Genomic DNA, 24539 nt, shown 5'->3' on the forward strand with positions numbered 1-24539 from the left:
TTTCTACTTAAGTATTAAAAACGCTGTCTGTACTGAATGTATCTAAAAGGTAATGCTTAGGCTCTACTTAATGTAACATTTAAATGTCTAATTTTCCTCATAACATTACATTGTGCAGTTAATATTCATCTGGGTTCATAGTTATTGTCTTGTTAATAGCTTGGTAGCTGCTAATTAGTGTGCAACTCTGGCATTACCACCCACTATTGTATGAAGTATGAATATGAACATTTAATAAATGTATTGAAACATTTGACTCATCATTGTGGCCATTTCGGTTTGGTGTTTAGGGACCCCCTGATCCCTTCACCCATTCAATAAACTAGTTTTTATAACAAAGTCAAAGATTGAGTCTGTAGAAAGTGATACCGCTATCTGTCTATCAGACTTTGACTCACCTGGGAATTGTCTGGGAAAGGAAAGAGCTCTGTGTGCCAATACTATTTGCCTGTGTTCTGGAAGGTTAAAGCCAAGGTGAGACAGCACACTAAACTAATTTCCTCATTGTCAAGATGGCAAACTGAGCAGTTGGGTGTATGCCAAGGTTTTGTTATCTTGATGGAGCAGACAGGTGGCAGAATTCCAACAAGAGGTCGCTGTCTTTCTAAACTATGTTTGGAAAATGTCATGAGTAAGAGCGTGTTCTCTGTGCACATCACATTTCATGTGTCATGTCTGTCGCACAGACAGCCAGACGGCCAAAAGGTTGAGTGCGGAACGCTGGACACTTCTCCCCCTCAATGACCACCATTTTAGTTATGTAGGGGAAGAGAGCGAGGCCAACCACATGGCAGCAGAAAGCAGCAGAGTGAGAGGCCAACAAGTGAGCGTGTTTTACAAGTTTCATACAGTAGTTCATCACTAAATCCACTTTTGAGAAATTTTGAGGCGAGAAATCTACTGTGTAGATGTCAAATATTGCCAGCCTGCCAGTCATGCTCACAGAGCCCTCTGGTCGTACGGTAACACAGACCTCTGCAGCCAACGCAGCAGCTGACTCCAGCAACAACGGCAGAGGAAACCACAGCTGTGAGATAGTTTTAATGTTTGTACCGCTATTATTCTGTCATTACATTTTGAGCAATTTAAATCAAATCAAGAGACATCTGGCTCGTTATGTGCAGAACAGTCTTGGCTTGCGAAACTTAAATAAATAAATAAACAACAGAAATATTATGAAAAGGGGATTTATGTTACTTTATTTGTTTTTTATTATTATATCAGACGTTACACTGTTAGTGTACAGTTGTGGTTACAAAACTTGCTTTCATTTCCGGTGAGTGCACAACAGCAGTGTTTGATTTGACACTACCCTGTCAAAATTAAAGCACTAAGCAAGTAAGTACATACTGTACGCAGTGTACTGCATGTTAGTATACTCAAGGAAGTACCCAAATTAAGACACAGCACACGACTCACAGACAGCGTCATGGCGACCTTTGATTGCAGGCGGGGCACACAGCTGATTGCGATGATGTAATTAGTGCAGTTTGACTGAAACACAAACACACAGAAAGACTTTCTCACACATTTTCAAGCCATTTTCATGTTCAACTATTAAACTTAATTCATTCTTTGTTACTCTGAAGTGTATTCACTTACAGTAGGTAATCCCAGCTCTCAAATCATCTCAATCACCTTTAAACCATACAGCATAAGAGAAACACATACATGTACAAATGTATGTCCCAGCAGGCATGTGCACACACACACACACACACAGTGTAATTTCCAATATTGTAACCTTATCATTATAGGAAATTAAGGAGGGGCAAGGCCTCTCAAAATAAAAGCCCCCAACGATCACTGTTTGCCATAGTTTTTCAAATTAAAAGACCCAGACAATGACTGTACCTTAACAGGAAACTCAGGATGAGGCTGTTTTTTCAAAATAAAAGCCCCATAGAGTATCTTACCAGAGAAATAGGGATGGACCTAGATACATGCATACACACACACACACACACACACACACACACACACACACACACACACACACACACACACACACACACACACACACACACACACACACACACACACACACACACACACACACACACACACACACACACACACACACACACACACACACACAATCTTTCACTCAGTAGTGCCACACAGCTACTTCAAGTCAGTTTGACACATATGCACACAAAGGTCTTGGAAATTATCAAACTATTTCAAGTATTTTATTAAGATCAACTTTTGTTGAACAAGTAGATACAAGTAGCAAGTTTTAAATCACATTCATACTAATTAGACCATTTCAGACTTTTTCAAATCTCAGCCATACTGATCAAGTATTGATTGTATTAAGTATTGGCCTTTTACTTGAAAAGCTTACATACAGTAACAGCGTAGTAGTCATCAACTCAGTAATCTTAGAGTTATCTTCACTTCACCTGGTTCACTTTGTGGTGTGTTTAAGCACAATAAATTATATCAATTTCATGAACACGCTTTAGAAACATATAAAACAGCAATACTTGATTTCCCCCGATAAAAAAAACATTGGATACATTTTCAAAATCAAATCAAAAATTAAATTACAAAAACTAGAGTCCATTAGAAAGAACATTCTGAAATACTGCCAGGCTGATGAGCTGATGGACAGCAGGTGGGCATGTTCAGCAGGGATCCAGGAAGGGGACTGCCACGCCCAGACCACAGACAGACAGGGGAGCACAGGAGACTCAGTAAATGGCTGTGGCCGTGACCATGCCTGGAAGGCTGTGGGGGGGGGGGCCAAAAACCAAAACAAAACATTTATCAGTGTTAGTTCTTCCTGTACTATGTAAATGAATGGAGAGAGTGGTATTTGATCAGGTTTCAGGTTTTTGTAGTGAAGAAACTTAACTCAGAATTCTGAAATGCCTATACAAAGCAACATTCTACTAGTAGAGCTTTAACGCAGATGATGATCAGTGGTGGAGATAAAGGCAGGAACAGAATGGTTGGTGCTGTCCTGCTTGATTTCAGTACTGCGTTTGATTTCATTGACTGGACTCGATCCCGGGCCTGTGCAAGAAGGACTCAGCCTTCGTACATGGGGCACGCACCCTGCCAACTGAGCTACCTGATATACTTAGCCCCAAGATACTCTTAATGAAACTTGCCACTTTTTACATTTTTCTGCCCTTCTTTTTCTCTGTATTTATAAATGATATGCCACTTGTTTTAAATAAAGCCAATTTAATTTTGTTTGCTGACAATACATCTGTGTATACATGGTCAACTAATGTTGATGATTTAAATAATAGATTAATTAAATGTGTCAAATATGAAAAGGTTTTGGCTCAAGCTTTGCTTTTCTATCAGTTATAAGAAGGTACTCATGTCTCAAGGCATGGTATGTGTGTGTGTGTGTGTGTGTGTGTGTGTGTGTACACGTACAACATAATTCACTGCTGTAGTGTTTTTCTAGCCCCCTGTGAGATACTAAAAAAGCAGAGTATATTGGATATGGTTTTATTGATTTATTATCATATTTTCTATCCATTTCAGGCTCGTAACATCAGGACGTCTGAATTGGCAGCTATCAAGATCGTCAAGCTAGACCCTGGTACGTTAACAGTTAAAACTTGACCCCATGTTCATAGCTGCTTATTTGCAAAACAGCAGTTATAGGTTGAATTAAAAAAAAATATTGAATTTAATTGTGAATGAACCATCTGATAGTTGAGGAACTAGTCAGTCAGCCAGAAGAGAAGATCAGTTTCATTTTCATTACTTTGTACCTGGACAGGACAAAGTTAGCAGTTTCCTCTTGTTTCCAGTCTCTGTGCTAAGCTAAATGTAGCCTATATGTGATATCATCTTAAGGCCTCAATACACTGTGCCATACACTTCTATGAATAAATCATGTGGAAATCTTGGGGTGTCAATTTAAAGCGTTTTTTCCAGGTTCTACTTTGTTACTACTAAATCGCTACAATACACCAGACATTCATCACACAATCTGACACACCTTAAATTTGATATTGTACAATGTCACACAGACTGCAAACAATAATTTATTATAATTTATTTTATTCAATTTGATGATCATTTATTAGACCCATTTTGCACAGTGTGACAGCAGTTAGCCTGTAAGGGTGTTGATATTACACAGCGTTTATTTTCATTTATTTTACAAATTGTCAGACTGTTATTTTAGTCTATTAAGTCTATTAAGTCTCCTTTATTAAATTAAAGCATATGTTCACTTCAAGTTCATTTATAGGCACATTTTTTCAAGTCTACAATAACACAGTACTGACATGCACATATGTACATTAAAGGAGTGACTGGTCACTGTAATCATTCCTTCTGTCCAAATTGCAAAGAGACCCACTCATTCAGTGTAAGTGATGGGGACAAAATCCACAGTCCTCATCAAAAAATACATTAATAAATAAAAAATATTTGTGGGAAAACAGAGAATTTTACTCTGTTTGTACTTTACCATACTGGTGTACTCTGCACTGGTTCAAATGAACTACAGGCTTTCAGTAGAGCTGGGCGATATGGGCAAATATTTCACATCATTCAGTATCGATTAATATCAGGATAAGTGTCAAATCATTATTTCTTTCCAGTTAAAGTTGAAGAAACCAGATGGTTAATTTTAAACTTGATTGTAAACACACACAAGCACTGCCAAACAGTGAATCGCTTAAAAAATCTGGGTTAAAACATTCAAAACTATTATGATAAAAGCTTTTTTTAACCTATATGCACGAGTAAAATTAAGTAAAATCCCTTTTCCTCAACAAAATAAACATCTTACTATAACAATTAAGTGCTAATTTGTTTGTGATTCAAAAGAATTAAACATTTATTGAACATTTGTAATATTGTAATTGAGGAATAACTATCATTAATGTTTTATTGCCCAGCTCTAGCTTTCATATAACACAACAACTGGGCCATCTTTACTTTAGTTTCTACTCCATCTGAGTTAGCTCTCACTGATAGACGACACTGGGCAGAAACATATACTAAATGCTTTAGAGAGCTTTGAGTTTTTTTAACTCAATGCTGATTAGCAGCAGTGCATCACCAGACTCTTATGACTAATAAACATAAAGAAATACATGAATAGATACACCACCTGACCTGATGTGATGTGAATGATCTGGCAGTACTCCCACTGGTCTAACCCTATGGTTCGCTAGTCTAGAATTCTTCTTCCAGTTGAAGGAACACTAACAGGAATGTACTAACCCAAGACTGAGACTGAAATCACTCACTAAACTGTCTGTCTGTCCAGGTGATGACATAACGTCCATCCAGCAGGAGATTACGATGATGAAGGAGTGCAAGCACAAAAACATCGTGGCCTACTTCGGCAGCTACCACAGGTGCCGTGTGTTTTCAGCCTGTCCACTTCAGATGTTGGGAATTCCTGGGATTGTTGGTGGACTGAAATATGTGGAATTTGACTTTTAGCTGGACTCCTCTCCCACTCTTTTTAGTGCTTCGTTTCATTGTTGGCACAGCAGCTCAAGCATGATACTGTATTTGTTAATGCATTAGCTGCAGACTATTAGGGTTAGGGTTCCAGTGTCTACTTGTGTGTATTTCCTTTTAATACTGAATACTTCAATGTTGTCTTTAACAAACCCTTCAAAACTCTCTCTCTCTCTCTCTCTCTCTCTCTCTCTCTCTCTCTCTCTCTCTCTCTCTCTCTCTCTCTCTCTCGCTCACTCCTGGAGAATAAGCACAGCACATGTCAAACACCAAGATGTGTGTCTCTTTCCAGGAACACCAAGCTGTGGATCTGCATGGAGTACTGCGGTGGAGGGTCACTTCAGGATATTTACCATGGTATAAATGCAAATATATGTTAAAAATTCTGAATATAGGTCTTGAATTATATTCACTTTCAGTGCCAATATTAGTATTATCTGCATCTATAGTGCTGGGGAAAAGTATTTGCCCCCTTCCTGATTTCTTAGTTTTCTGCATATTTGTCACACTGAAATCAAATTGAAGTAGATCTTAAAAAGCAACACATCATCCCATGATCTACAGAAATAACAAAGCCATTTCTTTGGGGCTCCTGTGAACCACGGTGAGAGCCATTATCCGCGAATGGAGAAAACTTGGTATAGCGGTGAACCTTCCCACACTTGGGGACTTGGGTTCTGCATCAGGACAATGATCCGAAACACACCAGCAAGTCCACCTTTGAATGGCTCAAAGACACACATGATGAAGGTTTTGGAATGGCCTAGTCAAAGTCCGGACTTGATCTTAAGCACGCCGTTCATGCTCGAAAACCCTCCAGTGTGGCTGAAACAAAAAAAAGAGTGGGCCAAAATTCCTCCACAGCGCTGTAAAAGACAGTTATTGCAAACTCTTGATTACAGTCTTTGGTCTTTTAAACACTGCATTTTGTATCTACTCAGATTATGTTTTTCTAATATCAAAAAATGTTTGATGATCTGAAACATTTCAGTGTGACAAGTATTCATAAATCTAAGAAATCAGGAAGGGGGCAAAATGTTTTTTAAAAGTGCTACATTACCATTTAAAAAAAACAACAGAAATGATTTGTTTCTTACCCAGAGCAAGGGTTAGGGTGAAATAGATCAATTTCACATGTGTGTCCAGTACAGAGATGATGTGGCATTCATGCCATGTTGGCACAGTGGGAAGAACAGGAAAACTTCTTGTTATCAAATAGAGAAATTCTTCCAATTCTGCCAGCATGCCCAGGACCTGTTTAGCCTAGCTGACTCTATTTTTAGAGACGTACCCGCCAGCTATTAATCAAACTGTTCTTCACAGTGACGGGCCCATTAAAGGAGAAACAGATAGCATACGTGTGCAGAGAAACCCTCCAGGTAAGACTTTTTGGGTAAGCTTGATGCTGTTGCTTTGTGCAGTCTTCAAAGATACTCTGCTGACAGAATGAGTCATGTGTTTTCCCCAGCCACAGACGAGCTAAATGGTATTTAACTTCAGCAGACCACTAAATATACTGTTGCTGCTGCATGCAGTCCACAGCAGAACATGCCAGGCTGTCTGTATTTTGGTAGTGAGTGACCTTCTGCTCACTCCAAGTTTTTATCGGAAAATCAGGTCTATAGTCAGCAAAAAAATGTAACACTGGATTAAAAAGGATGAAATCCCAGAGAACAATTCATACAAAAAGGTATTTTCTGGGTTTGTTATGCTAACTTAACTACGGCAAATGGAGCACAAATATTTCTCCTCTGCACTTTCTCAGTCATTTTGGTCACATTTGCACCTTATCTAAATAAACGGTTGGATGAGTGATTGCCGAGCTTAACAGTTCACTGCCTTTGGATCCATCCTTTGCAGTCTGACTTGATATACGAGCGTTCTTGTGTTCCTTTTGGTTTTTACTTTTCTTTTGCGTCTCTTGGAAATTCTGTGTGATTGTTCTGTCTGTTTCACTTTGCCCTTTCATCCAGAATTTTGCTGTTTGTTTTTTTTGCCAGTGTACATCATTCAAACTAAGATTAGGGCTTTTGAGTTACAATTGGTTAAAAATGTTAAAGCCTGATTCTAATTTAAAAATCTGTTGAATTCTTTTTCAATGAAATTGTGGTTTATTAAAACTCAAATATAAGCATTTAGTATAACAATGTAAAATGAATAATAACTGATAACTGATTTAAATTGGCACCTAAATAATACTATAACTACATGCGAAAATAAATGAATAAATATAAGACACTTATCCAGGATAAAAGTGGAACAATGTAAGAAAAGCAGTTTAGAATAAATCTGGTTATGTTTAAAATGACTGAGCTGCAAGGTAAATCATCATTTAAACTAGGTACAAGTTGCCACCGTTGTTACACTACTACTAGGTCTGGAGCTCAATAGTCGATGAAGTACTCAGATCTTTTACTTTAAGTAAAAGTAGCAATACCACACTGTAAAAATAATACAGTAAAATCCCTGCATTCAGATTGTTACTTAGGTATTTTTATGCCGGCCCCAGGATGACTGCCTGTCAGCAATACTGGGTTACCAAGCAGCTTTTTTTTCTTTTTACCCAGAGACCCCAGGGTTTAATTGCAGATTTGTTGCGGAATCTGAACCACTGATATCACAAACGCAATATCAGCTAAAGCAGGTCCTAGGGTTTGGCCATTTCTACCATGAGACGATGCATTTGTCAGCTGTCAGAGATTTTACCATAACCTTTATTCCGAGCTAGTTCTTCCTTTGATGCCGGTGGCTGTATTGGGTCACTGCAGGTTGTGTTGTAAATTAACGAGCAGGCAATGATTTCTGGCATTGTTGTTTTTTGAAGGTTTGCATTAATGTGATAATGCACTTTGCTTTGTCAGGTATTGAATTTGCTGGAAACTGACATGGTCTGGTTACATTTTCCATTAAGTTATTATATTGCAATATAAAGTGTGTCAGTATAACAATATATTGACACACAGCTGGAGACAAGTAATATTCCAGCATAGTTATTATTATGCAGTAGCATTTTTGCTCCGGGGCCCCCTAACACGAAATCCCACCATGCTTTTCACCTGTATAATGTTTGATAACCATACAATAAGCAATAATAGAAAATGTACACACAAAATAATCTGCGCAAAGTTTGGCTGATATTTCTGTGCTTTTCCAGGGTCTGTATCACCTGCATGAAACTGGCAAAATGCATAGAGACATAAAGGTAAAGCAGTTTTTTAAAGCTTTGTCAAGTTGTTACCTTGTAACTGATATCAGGCTGTCATGTAAACACAAGCTTCATGTGTGTTCTCTCTGCAGGGAGCCAACATCCTTTTGACAGAGCGAGGAGATGTGAAACTGGGTCAGTGGTGATCTGTATTGGACACACACTGCAACACCTTTTAACTTCTGTTTAACTATTCACACGCATCAAGTGTGCTTAAACAGGCCATCTATACCTCCCAGCTACCACCAGCTCCAGTTTAACCCCGTCTGTCTCTTCTGTGTCTAGCTGATTTTGGAGTGGCGGCAGAGATCAGTGCCTCCGTAGCCAAAAGGAAGTCTTTTATAGGAACTCCCTACTGGTAAGATGAACGCAAAGTCATAGTATTTTTTGTCATGTCATGTGGTGTGGAACACAGTAAATCCCAGTAGTAACTGCAACACTGATTTTGACCTGAACTGTATTTAGGAACATTTTGAATGACGTGAGGGGTGTTGGTTGATCATGTTCACACCCACTGGAAGTTGCCTTATTATGTTCCTGGGGTGGCTGTGTGGTGTTCACCTTCAATCAGCTAAAGCTCAGTCTCTTGTCCCTAAGGCCCCCTACATTGTACTTTGAGCTTCAAAGCATGTTTTGTAAGAATGTGCATTAAGAGTGCTCAGCCTTGATTAAGTGAATACTTCTTGCCCACAGTTTATAAGTTGGGCATTTTATTTACAATTTGTAATTTCCGACCAAGATAAAATGACCTTAGTGACATCACTTTGCACACATCCCTCCAGAGCCAGAAATAGCTTTATTACCACCCAATAATACTAGTGTATATCATATTGTGTACAGGTGCATCTAAAAAAAAATTGAATATCATGGAAATGTTCATTTTCTTCCATAAAAACTTGATGATTACGACTTATAGATCATAGGCAAAATGGATTAGAATTTTATAAAAATAATTTATAATACAGAAATGTCGACCTGAGAAGTCTTCTAATCATCTAATTTACTCAAAACACTTTCCTGAACATTTAATCTCTCAGTCTGAACTTTTCCATGATGTTCAAATGTTTGGAGATGCACCTGTGTATATATAGATAAAGTGGCCCTAGGATGAGGAATTCCGCCAATAAATCCTGAAGAAATCCGTCCTTCCTGTTGTTAACTGATGTAACTTGTGGTAATAATCAAGGTTTGTCTTATTCTCAACAATCTAAGGAAAATACTAAAACCAACAGTGAATGTATGTACTACAAGTACTGACTCTGTGAATCCAAAGCCTGATATTTCTTCTTCCTCTGAGCCAGAGAGCTCTGTTGCACAGAAACTATTAAAACACATTAGCAAGCCACACTGTGTTGCCCTGGGTGACATGTTCCTTTATTATGATGAACACACACACACATATATAGGATAGTGTATGTATATATATATATATATATAGGATTATTATTACTGATATAAAAGTTTATCCAGACTCATATCCACATACACAGTTCTGCTGCCTGAAATACTGAATAGAGCACCACATGTGGATTAATCCGCTGCTGATAGTAGTCCGCAACAAATGCACTCTTTACTCCTGTTTGAGTTACGTTTGATAAAAACTACAGTGAACAGCTGATTACTGAGCCTTTTTTTAAACTAAGTTCAATTAATATTAGTAAATAAACATGTAACCAAACTATCTCACATCAGACATAGACCCCGATGAATGCTACTACTTGATACCAACGCATCAATAAAAGGCCAGTGCATACTGTCAACATGTCCTTTCTGATGCTCTGCTTTGGTTCATCTGTCCAGGATGGCTCCAGAAGTGGCTGCCGTGGAGAAGAAGGGTGGGTACAACCACCTGTGTGATATCTGGGCTGTTGGCATCACTGCCATCGAGCTGGGTGAGCTCCAACCTCCCATGTTTGACCTCCACCCAATGAGGTGAGTCAGCACAGACAACAGGGACTCCAGCGCACTCAGCTGGAAACAGACAGATTTGACTCTGCATGGTGTCATAGCAGAGAGATAAACAGAAGAGACGTGTGCTATGTAACATCTTGGCTGCCTGCTTTGTATTTTATTCCTGGACAGTCGCTGCATGTAAACAATTAGAACATTTCCAGCCCGGTGACATTTAAAATAATGTTTCAGAGCACTGATGTTGATGTCCAAGAGCAACTTCCAGCCTCCAAGACTAAAGGATAAAACCAAGTGGTGAGTTTAACTGTCTGTATTCCTTATTAGGACCAATTATTTTTCTTCCTTTAATCTTATGAATAATCTTCCTAATGTACAATTAATGCAGTCCTGCCCCCTCCCTTCTTCTCTCTGCAGGTCTGCAGCTTTCCAAAGCTTTGTGAAGATGGCTCTCATTAAAAGTCCTCGTAAAAGGCCCTCAGCTGAGACACTGCTGCAGGTTAGCTTGCTCTTCACAGCTTGTCATTATCACATGCTTGGCAGTTAACGAGCCATCTGTCTTCATATACTGTCACTATCCAACACATACTTACTCCCAACTCGTCACATACGGATGCTTGGCATCGCTTGTTAACGCTCTAGGTAACCCTTTGCGTCGTTTTTTGACATGTACGTCTCCGCGGTCAAGTTAGCAATAATAAATTTGCAACGCCCGGTTAGACTTTCAAAATTAAACTAGTGGTTAAAGTTGTAAAAAGTCGCAATTTGGTTAGATTTAGGCACCAAAACTACCTGGTTAGGTTTAGGAAAACATCATGGTTTGGGTTAAAATAACAACGTTACTTACGTGACTTTACTTACTTAAGTAAAGCAACTTTACTTACGTAACTTCACATACTTACTATGTGACTTCAATAAAAACATTTAATTTAGATTTTTTGTTTTCACACGGGAAACAAACACCGGCCTCCTGGTTGGAAGTCCGGTTTCTGGCTCACCTGTACACCCCAACCACCTCCTTTGGCTTTTGTGTTAAATATCCTACACCTACCTTTAGCATTCAAAAAAGACGCTACAGGGCTTCCCCCAGTGCGTTACAAACTGATGCCAGGGGGTCTTCAGTAGTCCATCTGTGACGACTTGGGGGTGTTATATGTAATGTTTATGGTCTTTCTGTCACCCAATTGATACAATTTGCCACAAATGTCTTCTCAGTCAAATCAAAGCACAAAAACATCATACACACACTGCTGGAACTCAGATTGTCATTTTATCCTTCAAATTGTAGAAATAGGATGATTGCTGTGATGTCTATAAAGTGTGAACAGACAACTGGCAGTAGCTAAATCAGCAGGGCTTTTCATGATGTAGATTTGCCAAAATGGAAACAAAAAGGCAAAAAGTAAAATAAACAACACAAAGGAGTGGATCATTTTAAGTGTGACAGTAAGACATTCATTTTCATTTCACAAGATGTTTTTCTTGGATTACAGAATAGAGCAACAGGAGAGAGGGGAGGATGACATGTTAAAGTCTAGCACTTGTGAATTTAAAGACATTTAAACAAGAACAAGAAGTGCTTCAAAATGGCCAAGACACCTCTTAACATTTTTTGTTGATAGAAATCTCCTTCTCTCTACAACAGCTTTACTTTTATCTGGATCTCCTCCAATTGCATGTGCACAATTTTATTTCTTTGTTTTCAATATGGAGTATGGCCTAGTGAGCGGTAGTGGCAATCTTCAGATCAACTTTATTTTGATCTAGCTATTCCCACTGCAACCTCAGTTCATGCCATTTTTATTTTACTAATCTATGTAAATGCTTCAAATATTGTTATATATATATAAAATTTTAGTTTTTTGTGAACAGCTACTCATACAGATACATAAAAAGTATTCATGAATAGCATTAAAAGACTTCCAGCAGAAATCCAAACACAGATATTTACAGTAATAGATAATATCTTTGTGTTATACTCCTGAAGTACAGTCTGCACGCTGTTCTGCATTCCCTAACCCTGACCCTGCAGTTGTTGACTCCTGTGATCAGTGATCGCTTCATTGTTTTGTGAAGACACAAATGGTCGCCTGGGGTTACAGCAAATGGCTTTCCAGTTTGATTGCATGTTGTGCAGTAGATTGTCATCATTTTGAGACGTTTATATAAACATGAGATGTTTGTTAGTGCTGTTGTGCCAGAAGAAGATCTGATTGATCGAAAGGTTTCACAGATACTGTAAATAAAAAACCCACTGTGGGACCATGCAGATTCTACTTTTTGCCTTGATGTCTCCTGTTTAGTCCAGCACCTGTAGAAAGGTTTGGATGTAGAAGGTTGGATGTGCATAGTTTTTTCTCCATACCTCTAAGTACAACTACAATCTCCTGGGCCAATGGCAGCTGCTCAAGGCTCTGGATAACATTAATCAACAACATTTTGATCATAAATAAATCATCAAACATTTCAGACTTTTTCCGGGATTCGCTGCTTTTCTCTGTGTAACAGTTTTCTGACACTTTGTAGACAAAACAATGTATCGAGTAATCTTAAAATTAATTATAAAAATTACTTTCCAAAGACTGAAATTCCCATTAATTAGAAGGCCATACGTAAAGTGTAGATTTTCCAACACCATTTTGCGTGGATTTATGAGATCAACAGAGTTTTCGATCACGATCGCAGTCATGAACTGTAACTTCTTCCTCCAGCATCCATTTGTGACACAGCTGCTGACCCGCAACCTGGTCATTGAGCTGCTGGACATGGCCAACAACCCTGAGCTCCACCCCACCCACTCACACAGCATGGACGACAACGAGCTGGAGGTCAGTACTACAAGGAGTGGCAGAACTGATACCAGAGCAGGACAGGAACAAGTTGACACACTGCCTATAAGATGATATTTATGTTTCGGTATTTAACCAATAATCCAGAATTTTAAGTTGTGTCCCTGTGCTGTGACATCTAACTGAAATTTCTAATCTATATGCTCAAATGTCAGACTCTGTGTTTTTGATGGTGATTCTTATAAATCTGATCTGTTGACAGATTGGGGAAGTGGCTCCTGACAAGATCCAGTCAGCAGGGAAACACCTGCCTGTAGAGAGGACCCTGTCTGAAGAGCAATGTGAGGACACACCCACACACATACAGACACATTTTAAAGGAACCTTCTTTGTTGACATTTTGGGTGTTGTTGGAAGGTGAATTTTTCCTGTCTTTGTGTGAAACATATCCTGCACCTCCCTGTATTGGATGTAGGAGATGACGCTGATATTGACTGGATGTGGATTAGACAGTAACTAAGTATACATTCAGAAATGCTTTTGTTCTATATTGCTGTGCTCACTGACTGTATTTGAAAGCTATAGCCAGGGATGCTTCACAGAAGTGCTGGAGGGATGAATAAGAAATAATTCCAGCACATAGCTTTTTACATTTCTGTTTGTGGACAGATTCAACAAATGCAATTAGTAAACTTTAGATGTGTTGGTAGGTGTATTTTCACCAACATTAGTGGGATGTTTCGAACTAAAATATGTCAACAACCATCAGATGGATTGCTGTGTAATGTTGTTGAGACATTCATGCTCCCCAGAGGATGAATCCTACTGACTTTGGTGATCCCCTGAACTTTCATCTAACACCATCATCAGTAATTTGGCCCATGGCTTTTTTTTTGACATTTAGATTTCATTTAATTATTTTATGTAAACAACACAAGTGAACAGCAATATAAATGCTAAGCACCATGACATCTATATGGCAAACATTGTATATTATAGACAGCCAATCTTTATACAGCCCTATCTCATTTACATGTTATTATCCATTACTGCGAAAGAACACAACAAAAAGAAGAAGGAGAATGAAATGAGAGAATGAGTAAGGGTGGAGGAGACAAACCTACAGCAAACCTTCCAGCCAAAATATCATCCACATCTTAAATATTGCACACTAACTGGAGTTTGTTTCTGATTGTGTGCTAGTGCACTTGATGGCTGTGCTTGTAAACGCACGCATGTGTAAATTTACTGTATGCTGGCTGTATTTGCTGAAGAGTGGCTTCATTGTCTACTATGACCCCCAGTATTCAGCGCTGTAATCTCCATAATATGAATGAGAACAAAAGCCTCTCAGTCAGCCTGCTGATGGCTGCCCTCGTCCTGTAACCCGTCCATACATGTGGGATGGATACTGCGTCAGAGGATGGCACTGAGAACATGCCATTAGTGTGTGACAGACACTGGTACTTCTATGCACTGGCTGGAGTGACTTCACACTGCTGCACTGCCAAAAGGCTTCTTGTGGCGTAAGTGTTTCTGGTGTGATCGTCAGGCTTCACACTCTGTCGAGTACTATATCATACACCAACCTGGTGCTGACCTCACCTTCCGTTACATAGTGTGTGCTTCATAGACGCACAAGCCGCAAACACATAAGACCTGCACCTCAGTTTGACCAATATATGTTCACACTGCTACTGCTGTTACTACTGCTACTAGGCTGATATTACTAATAGACTGGGCTGGGTATTGGGCAGTACCAGCAACAGTAGGGTACCAAAGGTTGGCATCAAATATGTGGTCAGATTTGTAATCATGTTTAATCCGACAGATAGTAAACAGACAGTTTGCATTTGATTAAGGTGAAAGTTCTTGTACATCTTTTGTTGTTAAATGTTTTTCAGACTAAAGTGTCAAATCTGTCCTGCAACAACGTACTGTATTTGCATTTGTTTAAAAACAAAAGCCTACATCCATGCTGGTGGCTGTGTGGTACAAAATACTGGCAGGCCAGCATTTAGCCTCATCTGTACTTGGTGTTGAAATGTCATTAGTTTTACTGGTATCTGGTCATTAGGCAAATTTAAATGTGACCTAATGATGACGCCAGATAACACCCCCCCCCGTGACCCTGTACGCAGGATAAGCGGTTGACGATGGATGGATGGATGGTTTGCAGAAGGCAAACCCAAAAATAGTAATGCAACAACACGGCAACACCAAGCTGCAAATAACGATGCGAGGTTGCTGGCATCATCTGTGTTAACATTATAATACATGCAGAGCTTTAAAATCAGCTACTTTACCATGCAAGGACACTTTCTTCAATCTTTGACCAAAAGAGCACACACCATGTTCACTGTGATGGAATTTTTATTGCAAGTCTATGCAAGTAGATTTTTGTATTGTGTAGTGAAGTGAAACCACTGACTGCTTGGATGGCGGAAAGAAATTCAAAGTATGTCATTTGTAGTAAATGGAGTAAAACATGGAAAATAAATAATATTTTTTAGTTTTCTCATGACAAACCCCTCATGCTCCAATTCAGTTTTAAAAAGCAAAGAAAATAACTTAAAGAATAACAACGACTTCTCCTAATAAGTTATAAACTTTAAAAGGATGACTGACGTCTCATCTGTCGTCTGGCATTCAGCAACACTGTCAGAGCTAACTGAGCAGAGACGAGATAACAACTTCTGCTTTCTGGTTCACTGGTTTCCCCGTCCTCTGCTTGAAATTCAAACTGTCAGCCGATATCTCAGGTTCTCTGTGGTTACACCCGCTTCCTCCTGCGTCTCACATCTCAGTCAAGTCATCAGAGAAACCAAAGCAAGATACTTGCAAAAGCTAGTCTGCAGAATTAAACTGAAGATGTAGCCCCCCCTGGCTTTGGTTGGAATAACTCATAATAATTATATGTACACGTAGTATGTGTACATTTTCTTTTACAGAATATGAGCACATTACAAAATATTCTTGAAAGCGAATCAGGTCATTAAAATCCAAAGGGTCTATCCCTATGCTGAAAAGCTATGGTCTTAGCATGCTTTAAATGGGTCATATGACGTGTTGTCTAACCATGTCTAAAGACAAAAGTGTTTATATCACCTTTGAATGTGACACTTGGAGGAACTTATGTTCCAAGCTGATATTTTGACCTGATGGTGTCACTAGAGGAAAGTGTTCTATCCATCTGTGGAGCGTAAATGTGCTCAGAAAAAACTGATGATTTGATTTTGATATGTTGCATACACATGGAAATATTTGGCCTCCTGGTGGGATTTAATGAATCATCAGGTAGTTTCCTAAAATGATAGATTTTCCCCTCTGTGCACCATAAATATCAATGGAAAATGTTGCCTAGTAGGTTTGAAGATACCTTATTGTGGAGATATGATCTGTCTGTGTGTTTCTCTGTGGAAATTACGATGACTTCAGAGGGTCAGTCTTTGATAAAATGTTTCAACAAAATCCTGATATATTGAACAAAATAGCAATAGTTTTTATTTTGTTAAGGCTTTGTTCAGACTGCAGGCAAATCTGATTTGTTTGTCAAATCAGTATTCAGATCGGATTTGTGTGCCCAGACATCATCAACCTATCTACATGGGTTACTGTCAAGCAACCCATGATATAACACAAAGTCATATAGCCTGTGAACTGACTCTGACTGGCCATACCAACCCAAGTACTATAGCAGCAAAACCTCTGGATGTATTCAAGTGAATTGGAACTGTCACATTAAAAAATGGCATTGTGTTTGTCAGTGTAGCTGTTGTGTGGGGTCAGGGCTGCAGAAGCTAGTCTTCTGTAGTTAGCTCATTATTGACACGATAGGTTGTGCGTGGTTGCAGAGTGCATCCTATGTCTAGCTCTAACCAAAGCTAATCAATGCACTTGAGATTGAGTGCTCATCAGTAGAGTGAACATAAAAACAGGCGGACTGTGTGAGAGCACATTGGCCTGCTCTGTATTGTCTTACTCTGATGAAGCCCACACTCACTTCATTCTTATTCTGTTTTTCTTTGCAGTTGACCAAGTGAAGTTTGGGCCTCCGCGGAGGAAAGTCACAGAGCCTTATCCTGATTTGGTAATGCACGTTTTTGTGAGAGAGCTGTTTACTGGTGACATTCATGAATATGACCAAGCTCTGTTCGGATTCCCCTTTCAGCAGGGCTCTTATGAAGATGACTGGAGTCTGTCTGGAGATGAAGACAACTCACCGTAAGACTCCTCTCTGTTTTCTCCTTCACTTCTCTTCCTTCATTCTGTATAGGGAATATTCTGGTGTTTCAGTGTTGAGATACAGGACAACAATGGAAAAACATCCAAAATGACCTTTTGAAAACAATACACTCTGATTATTTTTTAACAGTGTCCAGTAGTGCCCCCAAATCCAAGGATTTCCTCGCAGCTTGTGAAATGTGTTGATTTCTAGATCTTCTAAACAGTGAACTGAGCACGGGCGTGTTAAAGGGGAACTCCACAGACTTTAAACATCAGTGTGTTTCCAGGTGTTGAAAAGAACTACTGCATATCGAACAAAGTTATAAAGCCTTTTGCTGCCTGCAGATGGAGCTGTGTGAAGATTAAAAAGTGATGTTGCTTGAGTCAGCATCGACTGAAGCTTTAGACCACAAGTTTGAGGAGCTCACCAGACCCCTGTAGCTCGCTGCTCATCTCTGCTTGAGGCTACGGGCTGGATGATATGTTAGTCTCTACTAGCATGCTGCATAACATTTTATGGTTACGGATACATGATTTGCTGAGTAGCAGATGTTCTATGAAGAACAAGTGGTTAAGTTTCCCAAAGTTAAATTGAGTTGCATCCTCTCGGTAGATATAATGGTTTAAATATATTTATATTTGTATTATATTACATTATTGTCAACGTCAGTAGTGTTACTTGTGATGAAAAATGAGTGAAGAAAAAAAACTGCGCATCTCCAACTGAACTGTTGGTGGCCGAGTTGCATTATGGGTAATGAAGGAGCCAGGTTTTGATAAGGAAGTAGAATGCATAAAAAGGAATTGATTTGAATACTTTTTAACTGATTGATTAGGATAACTATGTAGAAAATAGATAACATATTATAATGTGTTATATGTAATGTTAGAAATATTTCAGGGAATTCATAAATTACAAAGATCAGTCTCTCGTCCATTGATTTACACTGCTGGTCACATTTCAACTCTGGCAGTAGACGGCTGTGTGCGTGAGACGAGCACGACCGCAATTCAATTAGAATTGCTCACCAGTCGCATATGCCAAAAACATTCTTTAGGCTTCCGTGTTCAGTGAAAGTGAGGCCACAGCATCAAATTTGCCAAATTGTCTCAGCGGATTTGGGGGCAGCACTATTGGACTCAATAACACAACCAGAGAAGGTACTGTATCTTTAATGACAGAGTGTGGCTATTAAAGCCTCAGAGTGTTTAAAGGAATGAGGCATCTTTTAGTTAGACGGATTAAATGGGCTGGTTGTTACGGAATCATTTTTCTTATTGACAGCAGACTATTACTAGTCCTAGTAGTAGGGCTATTATTCGCAGTAAAAAATAGTAGTAGCAGGATTAGGTTAGCAGCAATAGTGTTATCACATATACCGGTAGTTATAATTGTAGTAACTAACTGTAGTGGCAATATTATCATTGGAAATAACATTTTTAGCATGAAAATGATGATGATCTCTCTGTGTTGCCAGGTCTCAGGAACAGGGCTTTAGTCTGGATTATGGACACTGAAGTCACTATTTGGGGGGATGTGGAGGCTTTTGCAGGCTCTTACTATGTGCAAGTTTCAGCTTAGGTGGAAATCAAAGGATAATGTAAAGTGACTGCATTGCTGTTTTGATATGTCATATCCTTTGGTTTATACTGAAATATAGCCGTGTATTTGTTTTGGCTTGGTTGAAGGAAAATGGACACATGTGCCTTATTTAATTAGTACAACTTTTAGTAAGTAATTAACTGAGTGTAATACACCTTATTATCAACTTGTTTTCAGAGGCTAGTCAGTTTTCAAGAAACATGCCAGTAAATAGACACATTATTATAATAATAATTTTTGGGCATTTCTGCTTTATTGTGTGATAGTGATAGCTGGAGAGAGACAGGAAAGGCATGGGGGAGAGAGGGGGCGACAAGGGCCTGGACTGGAATCAAACCCAGGGGCGTCAGTCATTTTTAAAACTAGAAAATCACTTGTTATCCGAAATTGCTGTAAATAGGACTCATGACGAGCAATTAGCATTTAACTTGGTGATCACAATGCTATCATTACTGTCAGTGATGATGGCCAAAACTGAGAGAATAAGATCTGAGTTGTAATAAACTGGAATTATCCTTTAAACTGGTACAGACTATCAGCAGTCTGAGCCTCAGTCAATCTATCAACACTGTTTTCAGGCTTTATAAACCGATACGGTTCCTTCCCTCCCATTGTTATGGGCCATTCAGGCCCGTAGTCAGATAAACACCAGGTCTTCCTGTTGCAGGAGCCTGTTGGAATGTGTGGAGCAAGCTCTGCAGCTGAGGTAGGCCACGTCCATCAACTCCCGCCTCTCCTAACAGCAGTGTCCACCCATCCCACATGATATTACCTGAAATAAATAGCTTGTGATTCTTTATTTTATTTTATTTTTTAAGATGTGATTATCTGCTAATGCCAAACATCTTTGACATAATCAGTGGGTTTGTGTTCACTCCTTGCTAATCCCAAAACCTCAAAGTCCTGCTGTACGTCTTCATGACCTGGATGTGATTCAGCACTGCCCCACTCAGCTTTTGGGCTTTTTTTTGTCTGCTTTTTTTGTGGTGTTTCTTCAAGGTTTTTGTTTATGTGCTGCTGTTACCCTGCCCTCAGCATATTCAGCCTCTGCTTTTGTTGTCTAGCTTGTTGTCATGACGCTTGATTTGGATCTCCTCACGTGACTTGATTTGAAAATGCTTGGAGCCTGATCAGGACATTGTTGCTCCTTTGTCTTTTCAGGAGTTTAACCATTAGGAGGGCGCCATCTACTGATGTGAGTGGTAACTTGACAAACTTAAACTGAAGCTGTGTTCCAGTTGTATACTACTATGTACTGATTCTATCCTAGGTTTGAGTATGTATACACCTAGATTTGTGTCTTTACTCTGAACGTGTGACTGGACTGGTTTACTGGGGGGGATATTATCAGAATACAAAAAAGAATAATTAAATTTAAGAAAATAAATATCAGTTATATAAAAATGTAATGAATGTAATAAATTCAATAAAAACGTCTGTCCACTGGAAGGTAGTTGGTAAAGAAGCTAAACTAAACTAGCTTAGAGAGCGATCAGATGGCAGCTCATTCCAAAATCATCTCCCAACACATGAAAACTGGAACTTTTCACAAGTGGAAAAAAATGCTTATTACAAACAACAAAATCATTAATCAGTTAAAGAGGTGAGCTGAACATTCAAAATGTGAAACTTGTCTGCAGAAAAGCATTCAATTTAATATATATGACTTTTCCATAAATTAAGAATTAATTATATTGACTAGAGTTTAAATGGAGAAGTTGTTTCAAGGAGATTCCTCTTGCAATCAACAACTGCTATTGAACGCCACACAACTAAAAGAACAGAACTAACAGTGTCAGACCTTTGTCTCTGTTTTCTTTACAATTAGTACAAACTGAATAGTTCTTTACAAAAAACCAAATGGAAATAATGTATTTGTAAATTAAAGCATGTAGCATGTTAGCAACAATTTCAAAGTATAGCTGAGGCTGATGTTAGTTTGATGAATTTAAGTGTACCAAATGTGTACCTTTTTAACCTGTTTATGGCGCAAAGTTAAAAAAAAATTCTTACAGTGTGCAGTTGCCACATAGGTTGAGATCATAATATTGAAAGATGATCCGATTAGTGAGCAATGTGTTTCCTGGTGTTTTTCAGGGAGGTAGGAAGAGTGGTTTGTTCAGTCCATCTACAGCCTCCCTGCCAGCCTTCAGCTCTTTAGCTCCCAACGAAGAGAACAGAGACCTGACCCTTAGACCGAGCTGTACACTGGGCCCTGATGCTGCCATCACTGCTGACTCCACCTCCACTACAGGTACAACATGTCATCTCCAACATATCAGCATTTCAGTAACTAAGAGAAACATCTTTGTGGTTAGCTGGACAGCCATCTTTGTTTGGCTTTATCCAAGACTCTATGTAGCCTGGAGCACCAAGACCCACACACAGTCAAGTCTGAGGTCTTATCTGTGAGTTTAAACCAGCTCAGGATCAAGTCAAGACCTAGACTGACACAAATAACATCCCCGTCCTCTCTTATGTGTTCAACAAGTACTGGCCAGGTGCTCAGCCACACAGGACATCAGACAGCGCTGCAGTGATCCATGTCTGCCTGTGGCGGACGCTGTAACAGCAGAGAAGACCAAGGTTACCACTGTTTGCTCTCCAAAAAGAGAGACACCACTGTCACCTGAATGGAGCACACTGAGGAAAAAGCCCGAAGACTCTGTGAGTTCAAGCCAAACATCTGCCTCTCATATCAGTAGCAAACATCAATAAGCTCGTGTGATTTGCTAACCTAATAACTTCCTAATGAGTAATGTCTGTCTGGAAGATGACAAACCATGCAACCAAACAAGATGTTGTTTTGTTTTGCATCTGATGTAGCGTTTTTATCCTCCCTTTTGTTTTGTTACGTGTAACCTCTGACCTTTCTAGAGGGCTGTTTGTCATGGACTTCCTCCTACCCCTCAAGTCCATGTAAGTGTGAAATCTAACAGCATGTGACCGACAATAAAAGTTGACCAATGGCAGGGCCCTGATGACAATAATACACGCTTGCTCACATTGCATGATACAAGCTGCACTAGGAACAGTTGAGACAAAATCCAGCTGATGTTTTTACTGCTGCACCATTCCATCAAATGGAAATATATTTGTTTATTGGTATTCAGAGTCACCGATGTGCAAAGTAGCCTAGTGCAACGTAAATACATGACATAATGTACTAGCTAGCTAGCTTGCGAACACTAACATTATTAGACTTTTCGGTGTGAATGAATATCACTATATTATATACAGTATCAATATATCCACGTCGGACCATTAGTGATTCAGTTGCTGTGCTGGTTCTGTAGATGGGAGCCTGTTTCTCTAAAGTCTTCAACGGCTGTCCTCTTAAAATCCACTGTGCTGTCACCTGGATTTTACCCAAGACAAGAGGTAATGTGTTAAAACTCTAATGCATGTAGTTTTTGTTCTATGGCAAAACAGAAGCTTTGCTAGGTATCTCATCAACCGTACTAGTAACAACAATATCAATGTCCCACATTTATATGATTGTCTTACTTAGTTTCCAGTTTTTCTCTTTAACGAACACATTTCCTTCTTAGATCAGTACCTTATACTTGGGGCCGAGGAGGGCATCTACACACTGAACCTTAATGAACTTCATGAAGATACACTAGAGAAGGTAAGACAAGGACTGGTCCATGTGTTTAGCGTTATTTTGTTGCAACAAAATACGCTCCAAAGTGACTGTTGAAGTCACTGTTTTCTTGCAAAAAAACACATAGATAGTTCTGCTAGCACTGGCAATAACTGACAAAACCTAGTTCGGGGACAATTGAGAGGAAAGGTCTGACGGATCTGAATCTCAGTGGTGCTTTGTTATTGGACACCATGTTGGATCAAACGATGGTTCATGTGTAATGAGCACCACATTAGCTCAAAGACCAGTGATCAGAAAGGAGGCTCTGGCTGATTGTGGAAACCTCAGATCCAGGAGGAGTAATGTTGATTCTGGACTGGTTCTTCATTTCTGAAAAGCTTATGGGATTTTACGAGTATGAAGTCGGTTGGATGGAGCTGTAGTATTCTGCTAGGGTGGTGGATCGCCCATGCCGGTTGGGAGCAAGCTGCTTCCCCAAGTTCAAGCTTCTCAGGGTTTTGTTTGTGAGTGAGTCTAAGATAAAGCATGAGATAAACAAATGGATTGGAACAGCGTCTAGCAGTGTGTAAAATAATAACACTTTAATATTATACCTACCAGAAAGGGCAGAATTGCGTCTCTCCTTGAGCAACGGTCTTTGAACAGGCTATTGAAACTTGAACCTTGTTGCAGTATTGTAGACATTTGGGGCAAGTAGTTGATTCTCACCTGTGGTCATGATTAGAAAAGAATGAGATGAGGGATACAAGCGTCAGAAAAGAGTTTTCTTCACTGCTCTCCTTTACGTATAGACAGGGCGATGAGGTTAGAGATCTGCAATGAGTTCACTAGTTCACTATTCCTTCTCACTGAAAGGAATTGAGGTGGTTCAGGTCCCTGATCAGGATGCCTCCTGAATACTTCCCTGCAGAGGTATCCCAAGCAAATGGGAAGAAACCCCAGTTCAGACCCAGAATACACAGAGAGACTACATATCCCATCTCGCCTAGGAATGCATTGAGATCCCCCAAGAAGAGCTTGAAGAAATGACCGTCATGATGATCTTTGTTGTTGTATATTTTTATGTTGTCAGTTTATATATATATATGTACACAATATTCTCTTCCGTTGCGTAACTTCTGCACGGCACAGACCCAGAATAATGCATATATATCTGCAACGTTGTTCTTCCATTCCATATTTATATATTTCTACATTTATTTATGTTGACTGTATGTTTGTCTACGTGTAGCACCTTATCACCACAGCAAATTCCTCCTATGTGTAAAACACTGCTTGGCAGTAAAGCTCCTTCTGATTCTTCTGATATTTCAAGGCAGTCGGGGTGTGCAATGTGTTTAGCGTATACTACAGGTCCAGGACATGGTAAACATGAATTGTTTCATGTTGGTTGTCTCTTCGTTCTTCCCACAGCTGCTCCCTCAGCGATGTACGTGGCTGTATGTTATGAACAACGTGCTGATGTCTGTATCAGGTAACAAATTCTTCAAATGTCGGCTTTGTCACACAGAGTGCTGTATGTGTTCTGCACTAAGAAAGTATCCATCCTGCAGGGAAGTCTTCCCAGCTTTACTCCCACAGTCTGACGGCTTTGTTTGAACCGCGAGGAAATGTCCAGAAGAAACACAGCAGTCTCTCCCTCAGCACCAACCGCTTCACTGAGAGGATCAACCCCAGGTAGGACAGGACATCAGTTGTAGTAGGTTGTTAGTCGTGTCAAGGTAAATCTGTAGGTGCAGTAGT

The 24539-nt window shown here is 39.4% G+C and overlaps 1 protein-coding gene across 5 annotated transcripts in view; it reads left to right on the forward strand.

The window, feature by feature from the left end:
- map4k2 (mitogen-activated protein kinase kinase kinase kinase 2) overlaps positions 1-24539 on the forward strand; it is a 41871-nt gene that overhangs the window by 10703 nt on the left and 6629 nt on the right. The window contains exons 2-24 of one of the 5 annotated variants that reach the window (XM_038730733.1): positions 3508-3565; positions 5255-5345; positions 5747-5811; positions 6778-6833; positions 8609-8656; positions 8752-8794; positions 8945-9017; positions 10460-10591; positions 10802-10864; positions 10985-11066; positions 13279-13395; positions 13619-13697; positions 17388-17446; positions 17528-17580; positions 19854-19892; positions 20348-20381; positions 21284-21440; positions 21678-21853; positions 22064-22105; positions 22483-22567; positions 22738-22817; positions 24210-24270; positions 24350-24473. In XM_038730733.1, coding sequence (XP_038586661.1) covers positions 3508-3565; positions 5255-5345; positions 5747-5811; positions 6778-6833; positions 8609-8656; positions 8752-8794; positions 8945-9017; positions 10460-10591; positions 10802-10864; positions 10985-11066; positions 13279-13395; positions 13619-13697; positions 17388-17446; positions 17528-17580; positions 19854-19892; positions 20348-20381; positions 21284-21440; positions 21678-21853; positions 22064-22105; positions 22483-22567; positions 22738-22817; positions 24210-24270; positions 24350-24473 — 1817 coding nt within the window. The remainder of the gene's footprint in view (positions 1-3507; positions 3566-5254; positions 5346-5746; positions 5812-6777; positions 6834-8608; positions 8657-8751; positions 8795-8944; positions 9018-10459; positions 10592-10801; positions 10865-10984; positions 11067-13278; positions 13396-13618; positions 13698-17387; positions 17447-17527; positions 17581-19853; positions 19893-20347; positions 20382-21283; positions 21441-21677; positions 21854-22063; positions 22106-22482; positions 22568-22737; positions 22818-24209; positions 24271-24349; positions 24474-24539) is intronic. The other 4 variants (XM_038730734.1, XM_038730736.1, XM_038730735.1 and 1 more) reach the window with 4 other exon arrangements.

Source organism: Micropterus salmoides, unplaced genomic scaffold (genome assembly GCF_014851395.1).
Source record: "Micropterus salmoides isolate LMB-PRFRI ecotype aquatic unplaced genomic scaffold, ASM1485139v1 Ms_hic_scaffold_2, whole genome shotgun sequence".
NCBI lineage: Eukaryota > Metazoa > Chordata > Actinopteri > Centrarchiformes > Centrarchidae > Micropterus > Micropterus salmoides.